We start from the raw sequence: 20,000 nt of genomic DNA, 5'->3' as shown, positions 1-20,000 counted from the left end.
AATCACAATGTCCATAATGAACAACCTGTTTCACCTGTAGCTGGTGGCAGTCACCACCCTTCAGGCTAAAGACCAACCACATCCCCAGATAGTAGGTGTACCAGTGTACTAGGCCTACTTCTGACCGTCCGAATGAGGGCACTCCTTGGGGATCAGGATTTTGACATCTAACCTGAATGGGCTGGTATGTCAAAGCTATGTTGTATCCAGCAAGCTATGATTCACTGTGTGTATAGCCTACGACTATACTACTAATAGCCTATAAATACAGTCGCAAACACCCTTAAGCAACAAGTTTACCACTACCTTGTTTCAAAGACAACACAGCACCACTACAGGTCCGTCCCAGGCTTATAGCTCAGAATACCGTCTCACTGCAGCTCAGCTTATGGCATGACTGACCCACTGAGGAGGAGGGGAGGGGTGGGGGATGGGGGTCACTAAACCAAACTAAAGCTGGTTATGATAGTCAGTCATCGTGTCATCACCTTGGGCCTTCTGCTGCATGCTACGTACATGTGACTCGGGGTGGGGGGCTGAGACAGCTAGAGATAGGAGGGAGGAATACTGATGTGTGTGTGTGAGTGAGTGTGTGTGTGCTGGGATCTAAAGAATAGGGAGTGATATCGAGTGTGTCTGTGTGTGTGTGTGTGTCTGTGTCTGTGTGTGTGTGTGTGTGTGTGTGTGTGTGTGTGTGTGTGTGTGTGTGTGTGTGTGAGGGGGGGGTTGCTGAGAAGGCTTGGGCAGGGTCTGCCACAGGCGGGAGTGATACCGGCAAGGTTGAGGGTTCTTGTGTCTGCAGCTGCAGCTTCCTGGTTCCCTTGATGAGCGACATACAGGAAGACTGAGTCAGTGTACACGCTACAGTCAGCTAAAGGCTGGGCCGAACCCTAACTCTGCCGCCCGTCTGAACAACTTGCGGTGTGTATAGACCTACGTAATGACACAGTAATGATTTTTCGAACAGTGACTCTGTGTCCATTACTGGGGCTCAAGCCTGCTGACAGTGTGGACACAACAACAACATCATGTGCAGTGCACCCCCCCCCTCACACACACACACACTCCCCCAGGCAGCATACAGGGCCTGTCAATGGTTAGGGTTTTGTCTGTTTAGGGTTGGGTTGGGTTAGGGTCGTGCTTAGGGGCTACGGTGCATAGGAACGGTGTCCAAATAATCGGTACAATACTGACATTATTGATAGCTGGTGTGGCTAAGTGACAAGTGTTGAAAGATAGCAAATAAATTCATGCCTTGCCTGTCAGCATCTGCTAACTAGCCCTGTTCTTTGACAGACAAGACACAGAGAGTCAAAACACTCAGTCTCAAAACCCGAACTGTGCACTAACATAGCTAAGCTTACTATTATACAGGATTAGGCTTTCTAGGCCTCACAACATATTTTCTATCTTGTATTTTCGCCCATTCCTTTTCCTCCTTTCTCTCTCTCCCTCTCTCAAGTCGCGAGCGAGTGAGTGCAGCAGTGTGCACGCGACGCGCCCGGCTGCGTGACGCCGGACCAATCAGAGAGCGAGAATCCGAAAGTTTACCTTTTATGGCTCGAGCCGGGCTTCTGACCGGGAATAAAAACCACGCGCCCACCGGTTACGGACTCACTCTGAGCGCCGTCACACGCAGCTTGTGCGGGATATCATTTGACTGAAACCGGTTTCCTAACAGCGAAAAGCCCCCCCCCACCAAAAGGTAAGATTAACGATGCTATCTAAAAGGGGATAATTTCCTAGGCTGTTGACAAGTCCGAAGTAAACACAGGGTTTGGTTACAAATATTGCTAAATTAATCTTGTCTATGCGGGGAAAAAAGTGACAGGAGCCACGAGGCTCTTTGTCTTGTCGTGTAGCCGTGGAGCTAACGAGCTAACTGGACCTGCTGGGTCAGTCATTTACATGACCGATAATTGGTGCTTTGAAGTTGTATTAATGTTGGGGGGGGACTTGCAGTGCTGAAATGTAAATGTTGGCTAGCCAGCCTAATTGGTGCATATGCGGGTTACAGGTGCTTCTGAGATTAGGTGATACTTTACTGTTTCAACTCGCTTGTCTTTATTGTTTAACGATCACTTGCAAGGAAGCGGCTATTTGACCGTGTAACCGAGTCCTTCCTCGCCGGCCAGTCCCCCGTGCTCTAGGCCGGGCTGGAACAGGGCTGCTCCCTTTGTGCTCTGCGCTGCGGCGGGGTGTGACCTACTTAGCTCGCTAGCCTAGCCACATGCTAGCTCACACCGCCCTTCAGCCTTTTGCATACATGCACGCGCCACTTGAACTCGATTTAAACATGGTATACGACAAGCTACAATATATGGTTATTATTCCTTCTGAACTAACTGGAATATGACCTATCCTGGAAGGGGATTTTTACTGAAGCATTTCCGCAGGGCGGGCTTAATTGGTGTTAATTGATTAGTAATCAGACTGGACTGTCATCAGTAAGTAGCCTTGAAGGGTTGTGAAACTTCTCTGCCGGTCATTAAGGCGTGGCTTTCAGGAAACTGTGCATAAGCAAAGGACCTCATAGACCGATTGACGTAACAGCTTGGTTCATTATAGTAGTCTTAATTGATTGATTATCTGCTTGGAAGACTTTGTAAGAGATGCCCTTGGTTTAAGTTTGAAGAGGGCGTGAATCATCTTGCATGTGATTAATAAAGCGGGGGGAGGTTTATTCGAAGTGATGACGCACTAACATTGAAAGATTTCCGCGGTTCACTTGTGTTCGCATTCCGTTTAGGCAATAAAGGGGTGTGGGGGAAGGGGGGTTGGTAAACTTCATTGAGGGAGTGGTCGCGTCCGGGTCTGAATGTCGAAATGTTCCTTTTCGCTGAACCCTGCCGTTCTGGCCGCCGGCAGCCGCAAAGCTGCTCAAACCATGTCCTTATATGGTAACAACCATGTCCTTCTATGGTAACAACAGAACACAGCGCCACTTCCTTTGTCTCGCTGTCAGAGCGCGCAGCTCGGGCTCCACCTAGTGGCCAGAGCGGTGAACTGCATTGTGTAACAGGAAGTGAAACGTGTGTCGTCACAGGGCGCTGTTCGGAAGTATTTGACAGTTGACGTACGACAGTGCCGTTTGTATTTACAGTGTTTCCCTCCGTTTACAGTTCAGCCATGGAAGATGAAATCGCCGCACTGGTTGTTGACAACGGATCCGGTATGTGCAAAGCCGGATTCGCCGGAGACGACGCACCTCGTGCTGTCTTCCCCTCCATCGTCGGTCGCCCCAGGCATCAGGTGAGCACTTGTAGAAACCGGAGAAGTGATTGCTGAAGTACAAATGTAAACAATACGTGTTTATTTTCAGTTAAAATGCCTGCTTACATTAATGTGGTATCTATTAAGCTAGCATTTTAGCTGAGTTTTCATCACAATTTCTGTTAAGTCAAACACTGCTTAGATAAACATCTATACTGATAACTGGGCAGTTTATAGATTTGGACAGTTCAATGGAATAATTCAGAATATTTTTAGGTTGGTACATTACATTTTACCAAGAAATTACTTGACGATGGCACTGAGCCACACCCAGATTTATCCATAACATTGTTTACATCCATAGAAAATAGCTACATTAATATTCACTTGATTGTTGTGGCATCTGTGTAAAATGCCTCCCTGCATTAACTACATTGAATCAACCAGATGTGGACATGCTTATGGAACTATATACTAAAGTGTACTCTCTCCAGGGTGTGATGGTCGGTATGGGCCAGAAGGACAGCTATGTGGGAGACGAGGCCCAGAGCAAGAGAGGTATCCTGACCCTCAAGTACCCCATCGAGCACGGTATTGTCACAAACTGGGACGACATGGAGAAGATCTGGCATCACACCTTCTACAACGAGCTGAGAGTGGCCCCCGAGGAGCACCCCGTCCTGCTCACAGAGGCCCCCCTCAACCCCAAAGCCAACAGGGAGAAGATGACCCAGGTACACTCACACCCCACACCACCTCTCACTCCACTACATTTCCTATTCCTACTGTTCGTCTCCTCTCTTCCTTCCCTCCTGCTTACTCTCTCCCCCCTCTCCTCCAGGCCTTTTCTCTGGAGAGCTGATCTCTCCATCTCTATGGAAGCTACAGGTGTCTCCTCGTCTGTGTGCTACCTCCTCTCTGCACCCTAGCTATTAGGAATGACTAGTTTAGAACAGCACTCTGGAAATGAACAGATAGACTGGTGTATTCTGACACGCACGGCCGTACACATGGGAATGTCTGGTGTGTTCAGCCACAAATGGAGTTTCCCCACTAACTTACCAGCCCCTTGACTCTCACTCTACTGCATGCTGTACTGCGTGCAGTGACCACCCTACTGAAGCCTCCCTAATACAGCACCCATACTCACCATCCCTTTTCTCTCCTCCAGATCATGTTCGAGACCTTCAACACCCCCGCCATGTACGTGGCCATCCAGGCTGTGCTGTCCCTCTACGCCTCCGGCCGTACCACCGGTATCGTGATGGACTCTGGTGATGGTGTGACCCACACAGTGCCCATCTATGAGGGGTACGCCCTGCCCCACGCCATCCTGCGTCTGGATCTGGCTGGCCGTGACCTCACAGACTACCTCATGAAGATCCTGACAGAGCGTGGCTATTCCTTCACCACCACTGCTGAGAGGGAAATCGTGCGTGACATCAAGGAGAAGCTGTGCTACGTGGCACTGGACTTCGAGCAGGAGATGGGAACCGCTGCCTCCTCCTCTTCCCTGGAGAAGAGCTACGAGCTGCCTGACGGACAGGTCATCACCATCGGTAACGAGAGGTTCCGTTGCCCAGAGGCCCTCTTCCAGCCTTCCTTCCTCGGTGAGTGTCCCACCTTGCACTGAAACCATCGCATTTTCAGTACTGCCATCTTTCCCCCCGGTGGCCATTTTGTAGTACCATGTCACTAACAGCCTCCTTGTCTCTGCCCCCCAGGTATGGAGTCCTGCGGCATCCATGAGACCACCTACAACAGCATCATGAAGTGCGACGTGGACATCCGTAAGGACCTGTACGCCAACACCGTGCTGTCCGGAGGCACCACCATGTACCCCGGCATCGCCGACAGGATGCAGAAGGAGATCACCTCCCTGGCTCCCTCCACCATGAAGATCAAGGTGAGGCTTACTGTCCGAGACCCACCATAGTCTGAGCTCTCCTACAGGTGGAGCTCTGCCTGCCCACCCAACCCTTTCCAAGCCCATGCAAACATCACTCTGCCTTGGTTTATCTAACCCTCCTTCTCCCCTCTCCAGATCATTGCCCCACCAGAGCGTAAATACTCTGTCTGGATCGGAGGCTCCATCCTGGCTTCCCTGTCCACCTTCCAGCAGATGTGGATCAGCAAGCAGGAGTACGATGAGTCCGGCCCCTCCATCGTCCACCGCAAATGCTTCTAAACAGACTGTTCCTTTTTCCCCGACCAAACGCCCAACAACAACGACTTCAGCTCTGCGCAAAACACCACACAACAACACACAACACATTACAACACACACTCAGGCGCAGAGCCCAGACGACCTCTCCATTTGGCATGGCTTCAGTTATTTTTGGCGCTTGACTCAGGATCTAAAAACTGGAACGGTGAAGGTGATGGTAATGTTTTTGGCTAAATAGAAGCACCCCGGGGTTCTACAGAGCATCTGAGGACTTCCAACAAAAAAAAAAAAAATGTACATTTTTTTTTTTCTTTTGAGTCATTCCAAATGTTTGTTAACTGCATTGTTCAGACACGTATTCGCCTCTGTGAAGGCTGCCCAGTGGTTGGAGCATACTTTAACATGGTTGTAGTATCGCTTGTATGTAAATTATGTCACAATGTCTGGGTTTTTTGTACTTTCAGCCTTAAAAAAATATCTTGGTCCTGTTAATTTTTTTTGTTTTGTTATGCAAACCCGAGTGTGGCCTCCTCACCCCCTGGTGATGTTTCCATCCTGGGGCGACGGGGGTGAGGGGTCAGAGGCCAGGGGTGACGTGGGGTGCCAGACCAGTGGGGCCAACCTGTACACTGACTAAACAATCCCAATAAAGTGCACATGTGTTCTGACATGAAATCACTGTTTCTGTGTCCTTTATAATGCTGAATGTGGTGGGTGGGCCTGGGGGAGATGGAGGAATTGAGTAAGCCTTCAGGTAGTGCTTGATGTTTTAATCAATGCCTTTAGTTAGAATACAATTAGACGTTAATTAAAGCTATATAGCCACTGACTTAACAGGGCCATAATCAATACAACAATTTCCAAACACAACTTCAAGTTCTCTCTACATAGTTTGGTTCCAGCCCTCAGGAAGACCTATGGGAGTCTGCTCCAGAGTGTCATCTGATGTATGCTGCCTGGGGCTTAGAGTAATGTCAGATTTATGGTTTAGCATTAAGGGGAGGGCAAAGATAGGATGTTGGAGGGATGACTACACTTCCAGGTGCTCTGAGTAGGTTACAGCTATGCCATTATCAATTTAAATGGATTAAGAGCTCAAGACGCAGTCACAATTTGGGCAATAAATAGAGCAATGGTATGTGTTGTGTTACTATTGCTAGGGAAACCTGAATGGTATGGCTAGCATTAAAAGCTTCAGGAAATTGTTATATAGCATATAAATGATGGTCATCTTCTAGGGCTGTTAGGAGTAATGTAGTGGTGTGTTAGAGGCTTTTCTCTGGGTAGTTGAATGAGTAATATATACCTCACAATGACTGCTAATATGATATTGAAGATATGATGGCGAATGAGGCTACAGTAATGGACATGACGTATGACAGAGCAGAAGTACACTGTCATTTGAATAAACATGCAAAGCCTACAGTTATAGTGAGGGGCTGCAGTAAGAGACACCTGAACCCTCCTAGGACACAATTCAGCTGGGTTCAACACTGGAGAGCTTAGAGAGAAACATGTTACAACTTAACTGTTCCATAAACTGGCCATTACTGCTAGGTTTACGAGGCAGACAGACAGGATATAGCCTAACCGGACAGGGAGGGGGTAGGAGAGACAGAGAGAGACACACGGATGAACAGATGAGGAAGGCAGAGACAGGGACATGGATGGGCAGATGAATATATATATATACATCAACTTATGTAGAACATAACACTTTCATAAACTGACTGACCGATTTGCTAACAAATTGTATCCGGACAGAAAATGGACAGGGAGGGGAAGGGTGGGTGTGGAGGGAAGAAGGGGACAGAGATACTAGGAAAGACAGGAAAGAGACGTAGCAAGAGAGAGAAAGGGGGGAGAGGGGTCGACATAAAGGGGGACAGGGAGCTAGGGTCTGAAAGACATGGCACAACATAAACCCTCATGTTACACCCTCCATTGCTTAGCTCCAACCACCTCACTACAACACCTGCCGCTACAACATCACTACTATCTCTACACTTCATGACTATTAGACGTGAACCATCAAACACCGTCTTTATGTGTGTAAATGGGGGATGATATGTCTGTTTCCGTACCGTGTGTGTGGAGGATGTTGACGCATGCCATCTGTTAATGCCTGTCTTAATTACCCCCGAGGGGAGAAATAAAGTGGTATTGAATTGACTATTAATTGAGTCTTCTCTGGGGGGGTGGGGGGGGGGGTGGAAACCTGACCTGCACAGAGAGGGACAGAGTCAGAATAATGATCGTGCCATTGGACCGGGAGCCAAGGTTCTTGAAAGACTGGACAGAGAGCATGGTTACGCCCATGCACACTGCTGCAGGTGGAGGCTTTGGCCACAAGATGGCGCCACATGCTCATCTTTTGTATCTCACCGAGTGGACTGCTGCTGGACAGAGAAGAGGTGTGTGATGTAGCCTACTCACGACGAGCCACAGACGAACACAGACACACACACACACACACACACACACACACACACACACACACACACACATCTGATTCCGAATGATCGAATGATCCCGATTCTTTTCTCTCTGATCCAGGACCGGATCTGGCTGATTTTGAGTCGCATAGGGGGAAATCAGCCAGCTCTATCTGACCCTTGGATCAGAGAAAATAATTGGGATCATTCTGATTCGGATTTAACGTTTTGAACAACTAGGCCCGCCCCCCCCCCCCCCCCCCGGAGGATCTGGAGTCCTGGACCGATCTGGACCAATCTGGGTTGATCTGGACTGATCTGAGGGCTGCAGACCGTTGAGGAGACCCTTCTGGAGTGCTATATAGATCTGAAAGTGTAGCCCAGAGGCTCTGGCTGACTTAAGGCGACAGCCTCCAAGATGGATGGTTGGTTCCCCATCCCCTCATGTTGTATTCATGGCTGCCAGCCTGTCTTTATCCTGCTGGATAAATCAGGCCCCATCCTGGGTCATGCTGTATACATTAGTGTAGTAGGGCTACCCTAGTTCCATATGATTTGTGAGCAGGGAGGAGAGGAGGAGAGGAGGAGAGGAGGAGAGGAGGAGAGGAGAGGAGGAGAGGGAGGAGAGGAGAGGGAGGAAAGGGAGCACCTGATGAAATATGATCTCCAGACTGGTAATGCACAGTCTGTCTGGATGAGGACTTCTAACTGTTTCGGCTTGAACTGAATATTTATTTTTTACATTTTTTAACACAGCCCTACTGTCGATGAGCCGTCTCGGATGGGTTTTACACCATGAAACAACGCGCACACACACACACACGCGCACACACACACACACACACACACGCGCACACACACACATACACAGACACACACACACACACACACACACACACACACACATACACAGACACACACACACACACACACACACACACACACACACACAGGGGAGTGTCAGTACCACTTTGATTTGAAAGAGGCTGTGACCTTTACCGCCCCATGGTTCCCCCAAATCTGTGTGTGTGTGTGAAAGAGAAAGAGAAAAGAGAGAGAGAGAGAGAGAGAGAAGAAAGAGAGAGAGAGAGAGAGAGAGAGAGAGAGAGAGAGAGAGAGAGAGAGAGAGAGAGAAGAAAGATAGAGAGTGAAGTGTGTGTGTGTGTTCAGATAAATGGTGGTTAGTATTGGAAATGTATTCGTCTCTGCATCCATCGTCTGTTCCTGCTGAGGCGGCTTCCCTGTGATATCTCTTTACTGTCGAGCCAGCAGAACACTCACTGCCAAGGAAACAAGACTCCATCTGAAATGCTTACGGCCCGCTGGGAGTGTGTGTGTTCGCATTTGTGTGTGCGTGTGTGTCCGCGTGCACACTCAGAGCACTCGCCTCGATCACTGTCACTATAAAAATGGCCCTACTTGAGTTGTGCTAGAAGGCTGTCCAAGAAAAACCCATTTGTTCCTAAATAAGACCAGTCATTTCCCTCAATCCGGTAAGTGAACGGTGGAAGTGCTTTCTTGGAGCATTGGAGGAATCAGACGCTCCCTGCCATTCCCGCCTCTGGCCAGCAGAGGGAGCTACTTTCTCGTCTGTAAGCGATTGCCGATGGTCTTCTGTAGGTCAAAGCAGAACAGACCACTTGAGAAGAGATTGCATCTGTAGCACTTCTGACGATTTCTATGAGGGGTTAGAGATAGGGGAGGGGAGGGAGAGAGAGAGGGTGGAAAGAAGGGCAGAGAGAGGGGGGGGAAGGAGAGAGAGAGGCTGGAAGAGAAAGGGGCTTAGGTAGTTTTTTTTTTTTAGTGAGGGCACTGAAAGAGATGGGGGAGAGGAGGGGCGGGGGAGGGGCAGGGGGGGAGAGAAAAGGGTATGGGAGAGAGGGGCCCATGGATACTCAGAGGCTTTTCTTGTGGTTTCACAGCCTTGACACCACTTCTCCCCTCTCTCTCTCTCTTTCTCTCTCTCACACACGTACACACACACACACACACACACACACGCACACACGCACACACGCACACGCACACGCACAACCTTAACCACAGCAGGTCTATATTTCCTCAGAAGCAGAGGGCCATTGCATAATTTCTCTTCCTCCTCTGGCTATAGTTGAGTGTAACTCAGGAAGTTTGTGTGTATGTGTGTGTGTGTGTGTGTGTGTGTCTCCACCAGAAAGCCTAGAAGGCTAGCGTGTGAGGCTGCAGTTGGCGTGCTAGTGGAGGCCTGCCGTGTGGTGTGAGTGTGGTTCAGGAGGGTTTGGACCCAGGTGGTTTGATAGAGAATATGAACCACCGAGGGAGTTACCTCTCCTCCTCCTCCTCCTCCCCCACCCACCTCACCCCTCCTGTCCTCCCCCCCCCCTCTGCAGCACAGGCCCTGCTGATTGACTGGTACCTCATGGTCGAGGCGTGGGAGGGGGGTCGTGGTCGGGGATGTTGATGTCAATCATCTCACGGGTGTTTTTGTTACATCAGTGAGTCCCCAGTGAGCAGCCAGCAGGGTGTGTGTGTGTGTGCGCGTGCGTGCGTGCGTGCATTTTGTGGTTGTATTGAGGCGAAAGGCAACTGTCCCCTCTGAGCAGTATTACATGTGGACATGTGACGGGGAGTTTCCCAAGAGCATGACGTAACGTTGTGATTGCGTCACCAATGAGAGATAAGGAGACTATCAAAGCACATAAAGAGTGTGTGCAGAGGTAGCTTCAATACCACTACTGAACGTTCTGAAACAGAGCCGCTTTACTTTACCCGCATGTATGTCCACAACATCGGAGGGAAAGACACCGCATTGATCCTATTTGCGAATACAATTTTATTGATGTAATGATGTTATTTGAAGGGAGCAATAAAGCGGTTTTCTGAGAGGCAGCCAGACCAGAATCAAATCAATCACGGCTGTCTCTCCTCCCTCCTTCCCTTTCTCCCTCCCTCCCTCCCTCCCTCCCTCCCTCCCTGGGTTCCTGTGGCTGCGCCCTTTCAGGAGAATCAGATTGTCTGACTGCCAATCAAATGATTCACCAGATCACAGTGCTGATAGCGCCGTACCATTCCGCCACAACACAGGTACAACTACTATGGTTAACATTGCAAACGAGGACACATGTGTCGGTTGGTTAGGTTACTTTGTAGGCCAGGCCACGGGCTAAAAATAGGCCTAGTCTAAACGGAGACAGATTGTGAAGGTTTGTGCACAGAAAAACAATGCACCTTGTTATGCTCATTATAAAGGCACACAATCACTTAGACCTGTGCGCAAAATGTTGCGTGGTTTTATTTTGTGGTTAGGCCTTTCCAAGAGCGATCCGTCCATTTGCTTTTATTATAAATTATTCAACAGTAGGCTAATTAATGTAATGATTCTTTAATTACAAATGAAATACAATGTTTTCATGGTAACATGTTCAAATTGCTACAGTATATTGCGTTCAAGACTAGTGGAAATAAAATAAAAAGAGGAGTGTGTGCGTGTGTGTGTAAAATAAGGTGAAGATCTGAATACTGACATAGTTCTAATCCAGCGTGTACATTAATAGCGGAAGCTATTGCTATTATATGATTTTCTAACCTTTTCTAAAATAAACAGCACTACACGTTGTTAGGCCAAGAAAACATTCAATTTAAATAATTATTTTGGATTTTACTATTCAATATCAGTCAGTTCTGAGTAAATGTTTCCACACCCACTGATTGGTGGACAAGTGCCTACTTGGTCTGTGTGTGTGTGTGTGTGTGTGTGTGTGTGTGTGTGTGTGTGTATTTTGTGTGGTTCTGCGCACAAACTTTTAAATGTGGATCAAATCATAATGTTAATGACTCATATTGTTCACTCGACATTGCCAGTTGTTGCCAGAACAAATTGTCTCTATACGGTAACCGGGTGTGGGGAAGCGCGTGGAGGCTGCCTTGAGCAGACAGGGACGCTCGCGGAGAGACAGCCGGTACCCTCGGCCTGGAAGATTATACCGGAATATAAAACCATTTAAAGACACGGAGAGTTGGCCTGAATGATAAGGTCAGAGTCGGTCGAGCATTGATCTAGAGGAGAGTAGTAGCCTACAAATGTATGAGCATTTAATGATAATATTGCAGTAAAAAAGACCGACTTTAAATAATGTGTTTGTGATGTATTTGACATTTGGGTATTCCCATTTGTTTAATAGCTAATACATTGAAATGGCCTTTGACTTATATTCAAGGAATTTAACACTTGCTATTCAGAGGTATAGGCCTATGGTCCAAGATAAATTGACATCTAGAATTGAAAAAAAAAGTATGTCCACGGGTAAAATGTGGTATTTAGAAAGCTTAAATATTTTGTTTCCATACAAATATGTCAGTGAGTCATTCGGACAAGTTGCAGCAGTTGTTAAAACTACATTATTTTTCAAAGTGAAGTTTTTTTATATTGTTGAACCTTGTTTATATTTTCACAATAAGCCTACGATGAAAGTAAGATCACTGAAAAAGCACATTGGAATTTCGAAATCAATTTTGAAATTATTCCCGAAAGGAATAAGGAAATTATTCCGCGAAGCAAATAATTCAGATAATGTTGTGTATTTGTAACTGCAATTTAATAAAATAGTACAATATTTACAGTCATATTAATCAATACCCACCTTAAATTAGAGATGCATATCATCAGAAGAGAACAATATTTCGAGGAAGAAATGCCACATTTTCAGAGGGGGAAAAAATACACAAAAGGCCTATAATCTCAGTCCCATTGTCAAACATCTCAGCCTGGACAAGCGAGAACAAAGGCCGGGTCCCCTCGGACACTCGGACAGGACATGACTCTGATCTCTGGTTGGTCGTTCTCCCCCCGGGTCCGTCGAGGGTGACAGCCGGAGTGAGCAGGCAGGTCAGCGGGGTGACAGTCCCAGCCGCCCGGCCTGTCTCTGATTCTCCAACTCGCTCTGTCAGAAGCTCTCACGACCCACGTTTCCACAGTGTTATCGGCTTCATTGCACCGACTAAACGGTGTATATAGGCTACACTCCGATGTTGATGGGTGTCGAGCCTCTATCGTAGAAGGTTGCAGCGGCGCGGTGGTTACAGTTATTTAGATATTTAGACGAGTTGATCTCGTATCGGCTCGGTCAGCCAGACATGGCTTCTCTCTCTCGTCTCATTCCCGCTTCGGTCTCTTTCTCCCACTACTGCGCCCTGTCGGATGGACGCCTTGAAACCGTCTAGCAGGGGCTTGACATGGGTAGTTTGAAACCGCCCAGGTTTTTTTTATCAACATTTTTGTAACATTGAATCGCAGCGCGGCTACTTCAAAGGGAATGTATGGACACAAACCAGAGAACAGGGGAATTGAATATGAGACTTTCTGAGTTGAGATTCACACGTTCTCAAGGGTCAGAGCAACCCCCCCCCATTCCCCCCTCACACCTCTTTAGCATATAAAACAATGCTATTCTCCTTTTCTAATGTAAATGTTTTTCCCATGCTCCCACGCATGTTTTAGCGCGTGAGTCGTTAGGCCTAGTGTTTGATTGGAAGGTAAGATGTGTCAGACGGGGTTAGAGCTTTTGGGCAATGTGCGAGGTTGAGGCAAAGGATTCTAGGTTGGTTGTCGAGAGTCAATGGTTTAGGTTTACCCGCTGAGAGATAAAGTGCCACAAACATAACGCAAGACTATCCATCCATCCATCTCTCGAGCGGCCAAATTCAGATTTAAACTGCGACAACAGATCGTATATAATAGTGAAACACCTTTCATACGAATGCTTATAAACGACTGTCGAACCTGCAGAGTGTCTCATCTGCGACCATGCGCGTCTATTTTAATAAGCGAGGAACAGAGGAGTCGCCTTGAAACCGCCCCCCCCCCAAATTCCCACTGCTTGTTTTGATCATTCAGTCTTGAAGGAAGAGGGGACCTTGAAACGGCTCAAACCTCCTTGGTCCATAATTGGTTTTATAGAACTGGCGAGAAGCCAAAGTGTTTACATTGAGGTGATTGATACTTTGCGCAGCCAATGGAATCCTTAGCTGCAGAGTGTGTAGGGCTGGGTGAAGGGGGGGCGGGACTTGTAAAACAATGCTTGTTTCATTGCTGAGGAGTTTACGGACGCGCGAGGGGCCTTCTCCCCCCGATGTTATCCCCCAGCTTACCTTCGGACGGCCTATAATGGACTACTACAAATCTTTCTGCAAACGCTCGGATTTTTCGAAACCTATGGATTTTTTCAGGTTCAGATTTTCCTATTCAAGTAAGAGGCCGACATGTTTTACGAAGTGGTGACATACTACTCTCGGTATTGAAAATGCGTATAAAAATCTGTTTTTATCAGGTTTTACATGTTTTGCATACGGATAAGTAAAAAGGCGGGTAGCTGGTTATGTTTACGTAATTCTGAAACATATTTCAGAATTTATTTAGTTGCGTTTTGCGTACAGAGGAAACATACTCTCGGGACATTTCCTTCCAGAAAGTTTTATGTCTCATAATGGTACCGTGAAAACTTTGAAACGTGGCCGAGGCTGCCTCTCCCTGCGCCGCATGGCTCCAAACAGACGACCCCGACCAGTATATACAACCGTTCTGTGTTGGTTTGGAGAAATTATTGTTAATTATTTTATTAGTCAATATAGTGTGGTTTTCACGTGAGCCTTTATTTAGATCCACCGCCCGAGAATCACGAGCCTGTGTGATCAGTGGTAGCCCGCGGGTTGTTGTTGTCCCATTTAAGGTTAAATCGGCATTTTTCTCAATATTTACTAAAACGAGTTGGCCATTATCAAAATATGTAACGTGTAATAAGCCTACATACCAATATTTCTCGAACTTAAAGGACTTTTCCCCTCCTCCGTTCAGTCTAAAGACCACAGACGCCAGCTGCTACAAACCTGGACTGAATTACAGAATTTTCCTGTTCAGCTTCAAAAGTACATTTTAAACGTGTTTCTATCTTGTTATTCAACGTTTCGATGTGGAATTAAAGACAAGTGGTCCGCTCTTTACGCGATTTTGAACGCTTCTCCTCAACTGAAAACAACGCGTTAGTCGCTTGGTCGCATAAACACGAATTAAATGGAATTATCAGGCAATGTAGAATGATTTACCCACGGACACACAGTCAGTTTATGGAACCGTGAATTATTATAAACCTTTTCCGTCATCAAACGTTACCGAGGAGTTTGACTATAAACAGCCGAATGGGTGTTGGGGCTGGGTTAGATTTCTCCATGGTCAGGAGGACCGTGTCTATTTGTGAAGTAAATCCGCATCAATAGGCTCCAACACACCGCTAACCCTCCTGATTAATGATGCAGCCTATTTTGTAACCTTATTTATTTTTAACCTGTTTGAAATGTATATTTGATGCGCTTGAGATATTTATGGTGTATTGGCTTACACAGGAGCCATCCATAGGCTGTAACATGCGAGGTTTAGGGTTTAGGAAAACGGCAGGGTCATCGATATTATAGATGAAATACATTTGACACGGGAGAATTGGACTCATCGGGGGAGAGATTGTCCCAGACCGCTCCGGAGCTGACGGCGAGGCTGCTGTCGGTGGAGCCCGGAGAGCGCTGCCCTGGAACGGGCTGCAAGGTCGGGAGGCAGCGGGGAATGAAATGCTTGTGGTCAGAAAAACATTCGATATTAGTATTATAGCACGAATACGTACGGCGAAAGACCGCAGCTACTGAAGGTCTTGTGGTCTTTGCGCGATTAGAGCAGACTCTAAATTTAGTTTTTAAAGTGGTTTTCCAAACTGCGTCATTGCTCGTCTAATGGGCCGAACGGTCCACTGAAACACCCGAAACCCGTCTGTTCACAGCAGTTTGCTCAAGCTGACCCCTTGTAGATTCTGTGTCAAGCGATTATTTTTTTTCCTCGTGTTTTTAATAGGTCAGCAGGATGCCTGAAAAGGACTCGGATTCGCCTGGAAATCTAAAGACATAGCCAACAGTGGCCTTTTCGGAATATCCGAACGGACAGTTTCTTCCCCCAAGTTGATCCGCTGTGGATAATGGATGGCCGAGATTTTGGACCCCCCAGATCCGTCCACGGCCCCCCTCCCATGCTGGCGGGGCTCGCCATGGAGTCTCACCGCCTCGGAGCCGCAGCCGCCGGGAGGATCCCTGTCTCGGCCGCCCACTTGGGCATCGCAGGGCACCCGGCGAGTCTCCACGCTGGGAAATTCATGCCATCGGCCATTAACCTACATCCACATCACAGTAAGTGCGGGATATAGTCTATTTGATTTCGTTGAATTGACTATTAAATATACACAGTAGCACATGAAGCCTATAATAACTATGAACTACACGTAACGCAGCGAGAGAGAAAAAAAGCCAGTTTCATGTTTGCTTGAGTGTGCGGTCATTTGGAGCAAATGGCGATATGCTTTCGGGTTGGGAAGTGAACCCAGATGGGTGTTCTTGGAGAGTAGGTTATGTTTCCATTTCAGAGAGCTGTGGCAAGCTGTGCTGTGCCATGCAGTTTCCCCTTCAGAATAGCTTTGGCAGAAAAAACATGTAATGTCCTGTTACGCGTCGTGTTATGGTCTCTCACCCCTCGTCTGCAATAGCCCACTTTGCAAAAACCACACACACACACACGCGCACACACACACGCGCACACACACACACACACACACACACACACACACACACACACACACACACACACACACACACACACACACACATACACACACGCGGGGGGTGGTTGTGGATTCAGTGTGCCTTTGCAGTAGTGCTATGTATGTGGCAGTTCAGAGTGGATTCATCACTCTTGGGGTCTCTAGAGAGTGTCCCCCACAGCTGTGCATGTGCGCGTGAGTGTGAGTAATGTAAGTGCAGCTCGCTCTGGTGGCAGGTGTGATAAAGTTGTGACCTCCATGTGATTGAAGAGGAATACAGAGCAGTCCTCGCTCTGTCAGTGAAAATGGCCCCAGCGTGTGTGCGGAGAAAATTGCTTTGGTTAAAGTCGTTCCTAATTCAGTCTGAACTGCTATTCTGGAATATTAGGCAAAATGGTCGACCTGAGCGCTATTCATGTCTGTGTGTGTGTGTCTGTGTGTGTGTCTGTGTGTCTCAGCCCAGTGAAGTCATTTCTGACTGATCTATTTAACCAATAAAGTATGGCTGCTAGATTTCCCAGAGTGACTCTTAACGTGGTTGGTGATGTGTTGCTCCACTGGCTGCCACATGCCTGGGTGTAGTCCCCGCCTCAGGCCTGTCCTCTGTACCCTTTCCCCTGTCCCCTTTCATCTGCACCCTGTCCTCTGTCCCCCGTCCCCTTTCCTCTGTCCCCTTTCCCCTGTCCCCTGCACCCTGCCGTGGTCGAGCTGGACACCCTCCAAACTGTCCCTGTCATTCAGAACACTCACACACACACAGGACTCAGGAGGAACATTACTCTGGGCTGTGCAACGTGAAAGTAGAAGTGAAGGAGAGAAGAAGGAGAGATGAAAACCAAGCGGAGGCTTGTGTGTTGTGGGAAAGCTGAGAGAGAGAGAGAGAGAGAGAGAGAGAGAGAGAGAGAGAGAGAGAGAGAGAGAGAGAGAGAGAGAGAGAGAGAGAGAGAGAGAGAGAGAGAGAGAGAGAGAGAGAGAGAGAGAGAGAGAGAGAGAGAGAGAGAGAGAGAGAGAGAGAGAGAGAGAGAGAGAGAGAGAGAGAGAGAGAGAGAGAGAGAGAGAGAGAGAGAGTAAGGGCTTTATTGCAGGTTATTAGAAGTGATGATATTTCACTCTTCCCCTGGCTCCAAAATGACCTGAAAACATTCTCCTGTGAAAATTGTGTGTGTGTGTGTGCTGGGCTTTATTGCAGGTCATCAGAAACAATGACATTTCACTGTTTCTCCTGTGGCTCTCAAACGAGCTGAGAATGGTCTCTGAAAAATGATTAGATCTGTAGCAGTGTGTGTGTGGTGGTGTTGGGTAGGGAGCTGTGTGTGTGTGTGTGGTGTTGGGTAGGGAGCAGTGTGTGTGTGGTGTTGGGTAGGGAGCAGTGTGTGTGTGTGGTGTTGGGTAGGGAGCAGTGTGTGTGTGTGTGGTGTTGGGTAGGGAGCAGTGTGTGTGTGTGTGTGGTGGTGTTGGGTAGGGAGCAGTGTGTGTGTGTGTGTGTGTGTGTGTGTGTGTGTGTGTGTGAGACGGCTGCTGTAAAGGGACCAGAGATCGCGGCTCCCGGCTCTGTGTGGCGGTTTAACACTCCTCCCTCAGACAGGAGCCGGAGACATTTTGTTCTGCCCACGCTGTGACCCGCTCACTCTCCCGCTTCTCACTTTCATCAGAGGAACACACTCCCACATGCGCCCCAACAAACCGCACACACACACACACAGGTGCGCCATCACCACATGTATTTTTCTTTATGGTGTAGTTGAACATCCAGTATTACTTGACTTCAGGCCAATGTTAGCTTTGAATATCGGTTACAAAATCCACATTTCCCTATACTGTTATTGATGTTCTGGCTGATATTCCACCAGCGTCAGTTAAAGCAGCTCCTCTCTGGGGGGTTGGGTGGGGGGGGGGTGTGTGTGACCGCCCGGAGAAGGAGAGGAGACGAGGAAAAGGGGGGAGCGAGTGAAGGATTGCTTAATGATAATGAATCTCCAGGGGAGAATTGCGACGATGCAAAGATACAAGACAAAAATACACACGCACATAAAAAATAATAATATATATATAGCAAGGACAGGAGAGTGGACCTGGTTCCATTTCGGAAGCGACCCACCTTCCCCGACTCCCTCCTTGCTCCCTGCTCTGAGACGGTAATGCTCTGGGACGTCTGTCCTCGGCCCGTGGAGGGACTCTCCTCCGAATGAACGCCATCTGGACGCTCCTCTCAGAGCGGAGGAGGGAAGGGGCTACCGAAACTGAACCGTGCTGAAGAAGAGAGGGAGGAGATAAGTGGGTGTGGAGAGCGAGATACTCTGTGTGTGTGTGTGTGTGTGTGTGTGTGTGTGTGTGTGTGTGTGTGTGTGTGTTGGGCCTCTCAGGGCGTCGTCCCTCCGGTGTGTGAATGAAGATGACACGCCCGCTAATCAGACTGAGAATAGAAGAAAAAAGCAGCTTTCACTGCTCCTCTGTCCCTAACACACACACACACACACACACACACACACACACACACACACACACACACTCTGATCCCTAATAGAAACACACTTGCACACACGCAAATGCCTATCCATGTATGTAATTACATATCTATCCCTGACACACACACACACACACACACACACACACACACACACACACTTCTGCTGTCTCCTTTGATGTGGTGCTCTGATTTAGTCATGTAGATGAGATGAAGACAACACCTTCTAACAGAGACGTGTGTGTGTGTGTGTGTGTGTGTGTGTGTGTGTGTGTGTGTGTGTGTGTGTGCGTGTGCGAGACAGAGAGAGCTCCCCTGTGTTTTCCTCCAGTAGGCAGCAGGCCAGAGTTGGGGGGGGGGGGTGTGTGTATCTCTCCCTCTTGGACCCCTGCCTGTGACCCCTCAGTAACTAACCCTCAGTAACTAACCCTCAGTAACTAACCCTCAGTAACTATTAACCCTCAGTAACTAACCCTCAGTAACTATTAACCCTCAGTAACTAACTAACCCTCAGTAACTAACTAACCCTCAGTAACTAACTAACCCTCAGTAACTAACCCTCAGTAACTAACCCTCAGTAACTAACCCTCAGTAACTATTAACCCTCAGTAACTAACTAACCCTCAGTAACTAACCCTCAGTAACTAACCCTCAGTAACTAACCCTCAGTAACTAACTAACCCTCAGTAACTAACTAACCCTCAGTAACTATTAACCCTCAGTAACTATTAACCCTCAGTAACTAACCCTCAGTAACTAACTAACCCTCAGTAACTAACCCTCAGTAACTATTAACCCTCAGTAACTATTAACCCTCAGTAACTAACCCTCAGTAACTAACCCTCAGTAACTAACTAACCCTCAGTAACTAACTAACCCTCAGTAACTAACCCTCAGTAACTAACCCTCAGTAACTAACCCTCAGTAACTAACTAACCCTCAGTAACTAACCCTCAGTAACTAACCCTCAGTAACTAACCCTCAGTAACTAACCCTCAGTAACTAACCCTCAGTAACTACTAACCCTCAGTAACTAACCCTCAGTAACTAACCCTCAGTAACTAACCCTCAGTAACTAACCCTCAGTAACGAACCCTCAGTAACTAACCCTCAGT

General features: G+C 47.8%; 2 protein-coding genes across 2 annotated transcripts in view; both read left to right on the top strand.

Moving 5' to 3' along the window:
* The first annotated feature begins 1,617 nt into the window (after nucleotides 1-1,617).
* On the top strand, nucleotides 1,618-6,055 carry actb2 (actin, beta 2). Its single transcript, XM_080524028.1, has 6 exons — nucleotides 1,618-1,705; nucleotides 3,123-3,252; nucleotides 3,708-3,947; nucleotides 4,385-4,823; nucleotides 4,938-5,119; nucleotides 5,258-6,055. Exons 2-6 carry the CDS (start codon nucleotides 3,130-3,132, stop codon nucleotides 5,399-5,401), a joined length of 1,128 nt encoding a protein of 375 aa, XP_080380154.1. The 5' UTR covers nucleotides 1,618-1,705; nucleotides 3,123-3,129; the 3' UTR covers nucleotides 5,402-6,055.
* A 9,751-nt stretch (nucleotides 6,056-15,806) lies between these two features.
* The window catches only part of tnrc18 (trinucleotide repeat containing 18), a gene marked incomplete at its 5' end in the record, with an annotated part of 55,203 nt that continues 51,009 nt past the window's right edge, over nucleotides 15,807-20,000 (top strand). Inside the window, 1 exon segment of the mRNA XM_080523071.1 lies at nucleotides 15,807-16,014. Within this exon segment, the coding sequence (XP_080379197.1) occupies nucleotides 15,807-16,014 (208 nt within the window).

The sequence above is a fragment of the Nansenia antarctica genome (assembly GCF_963989245.1).
Source record: "Nansenia antarctica genome assembly, chromosome: 2".
In the NCBI taxonomy this organism is placed as follows: domain Eukaryota; kingdom Metazoa; phylum Chordata; class Actinopteri; order Argentiniformes; family Microstomatidae; genus Nansenia; species Nansenia antarctica.
This window is presented reverse-complemented; position numbering and strand designations above follow the sequence as displayed.

Coding starts and splice junctions, on each gene's coding strand:
- actb2 (XM_080524028.1), top strand. CDS start 3,130: ATGGAAGATGAAATCGCCGCACTGGTTGTTGACAACGGATCCGGTATG. Junction 4,824..4,937: donor CTTCCAGCCTTCCTTCCTCG/GTGAGTGTCCCA, acceptor TCTGCCCCCCAG/GTATGGAGTCCTGCGGCATC. Junction 5,120..5,257: donor CCTCCACCATGAAGATCAAG/GTGAGGCTTACT, acceptor TCCCCTCTCCAG/ATCATTGCCCCACCAGAGCG.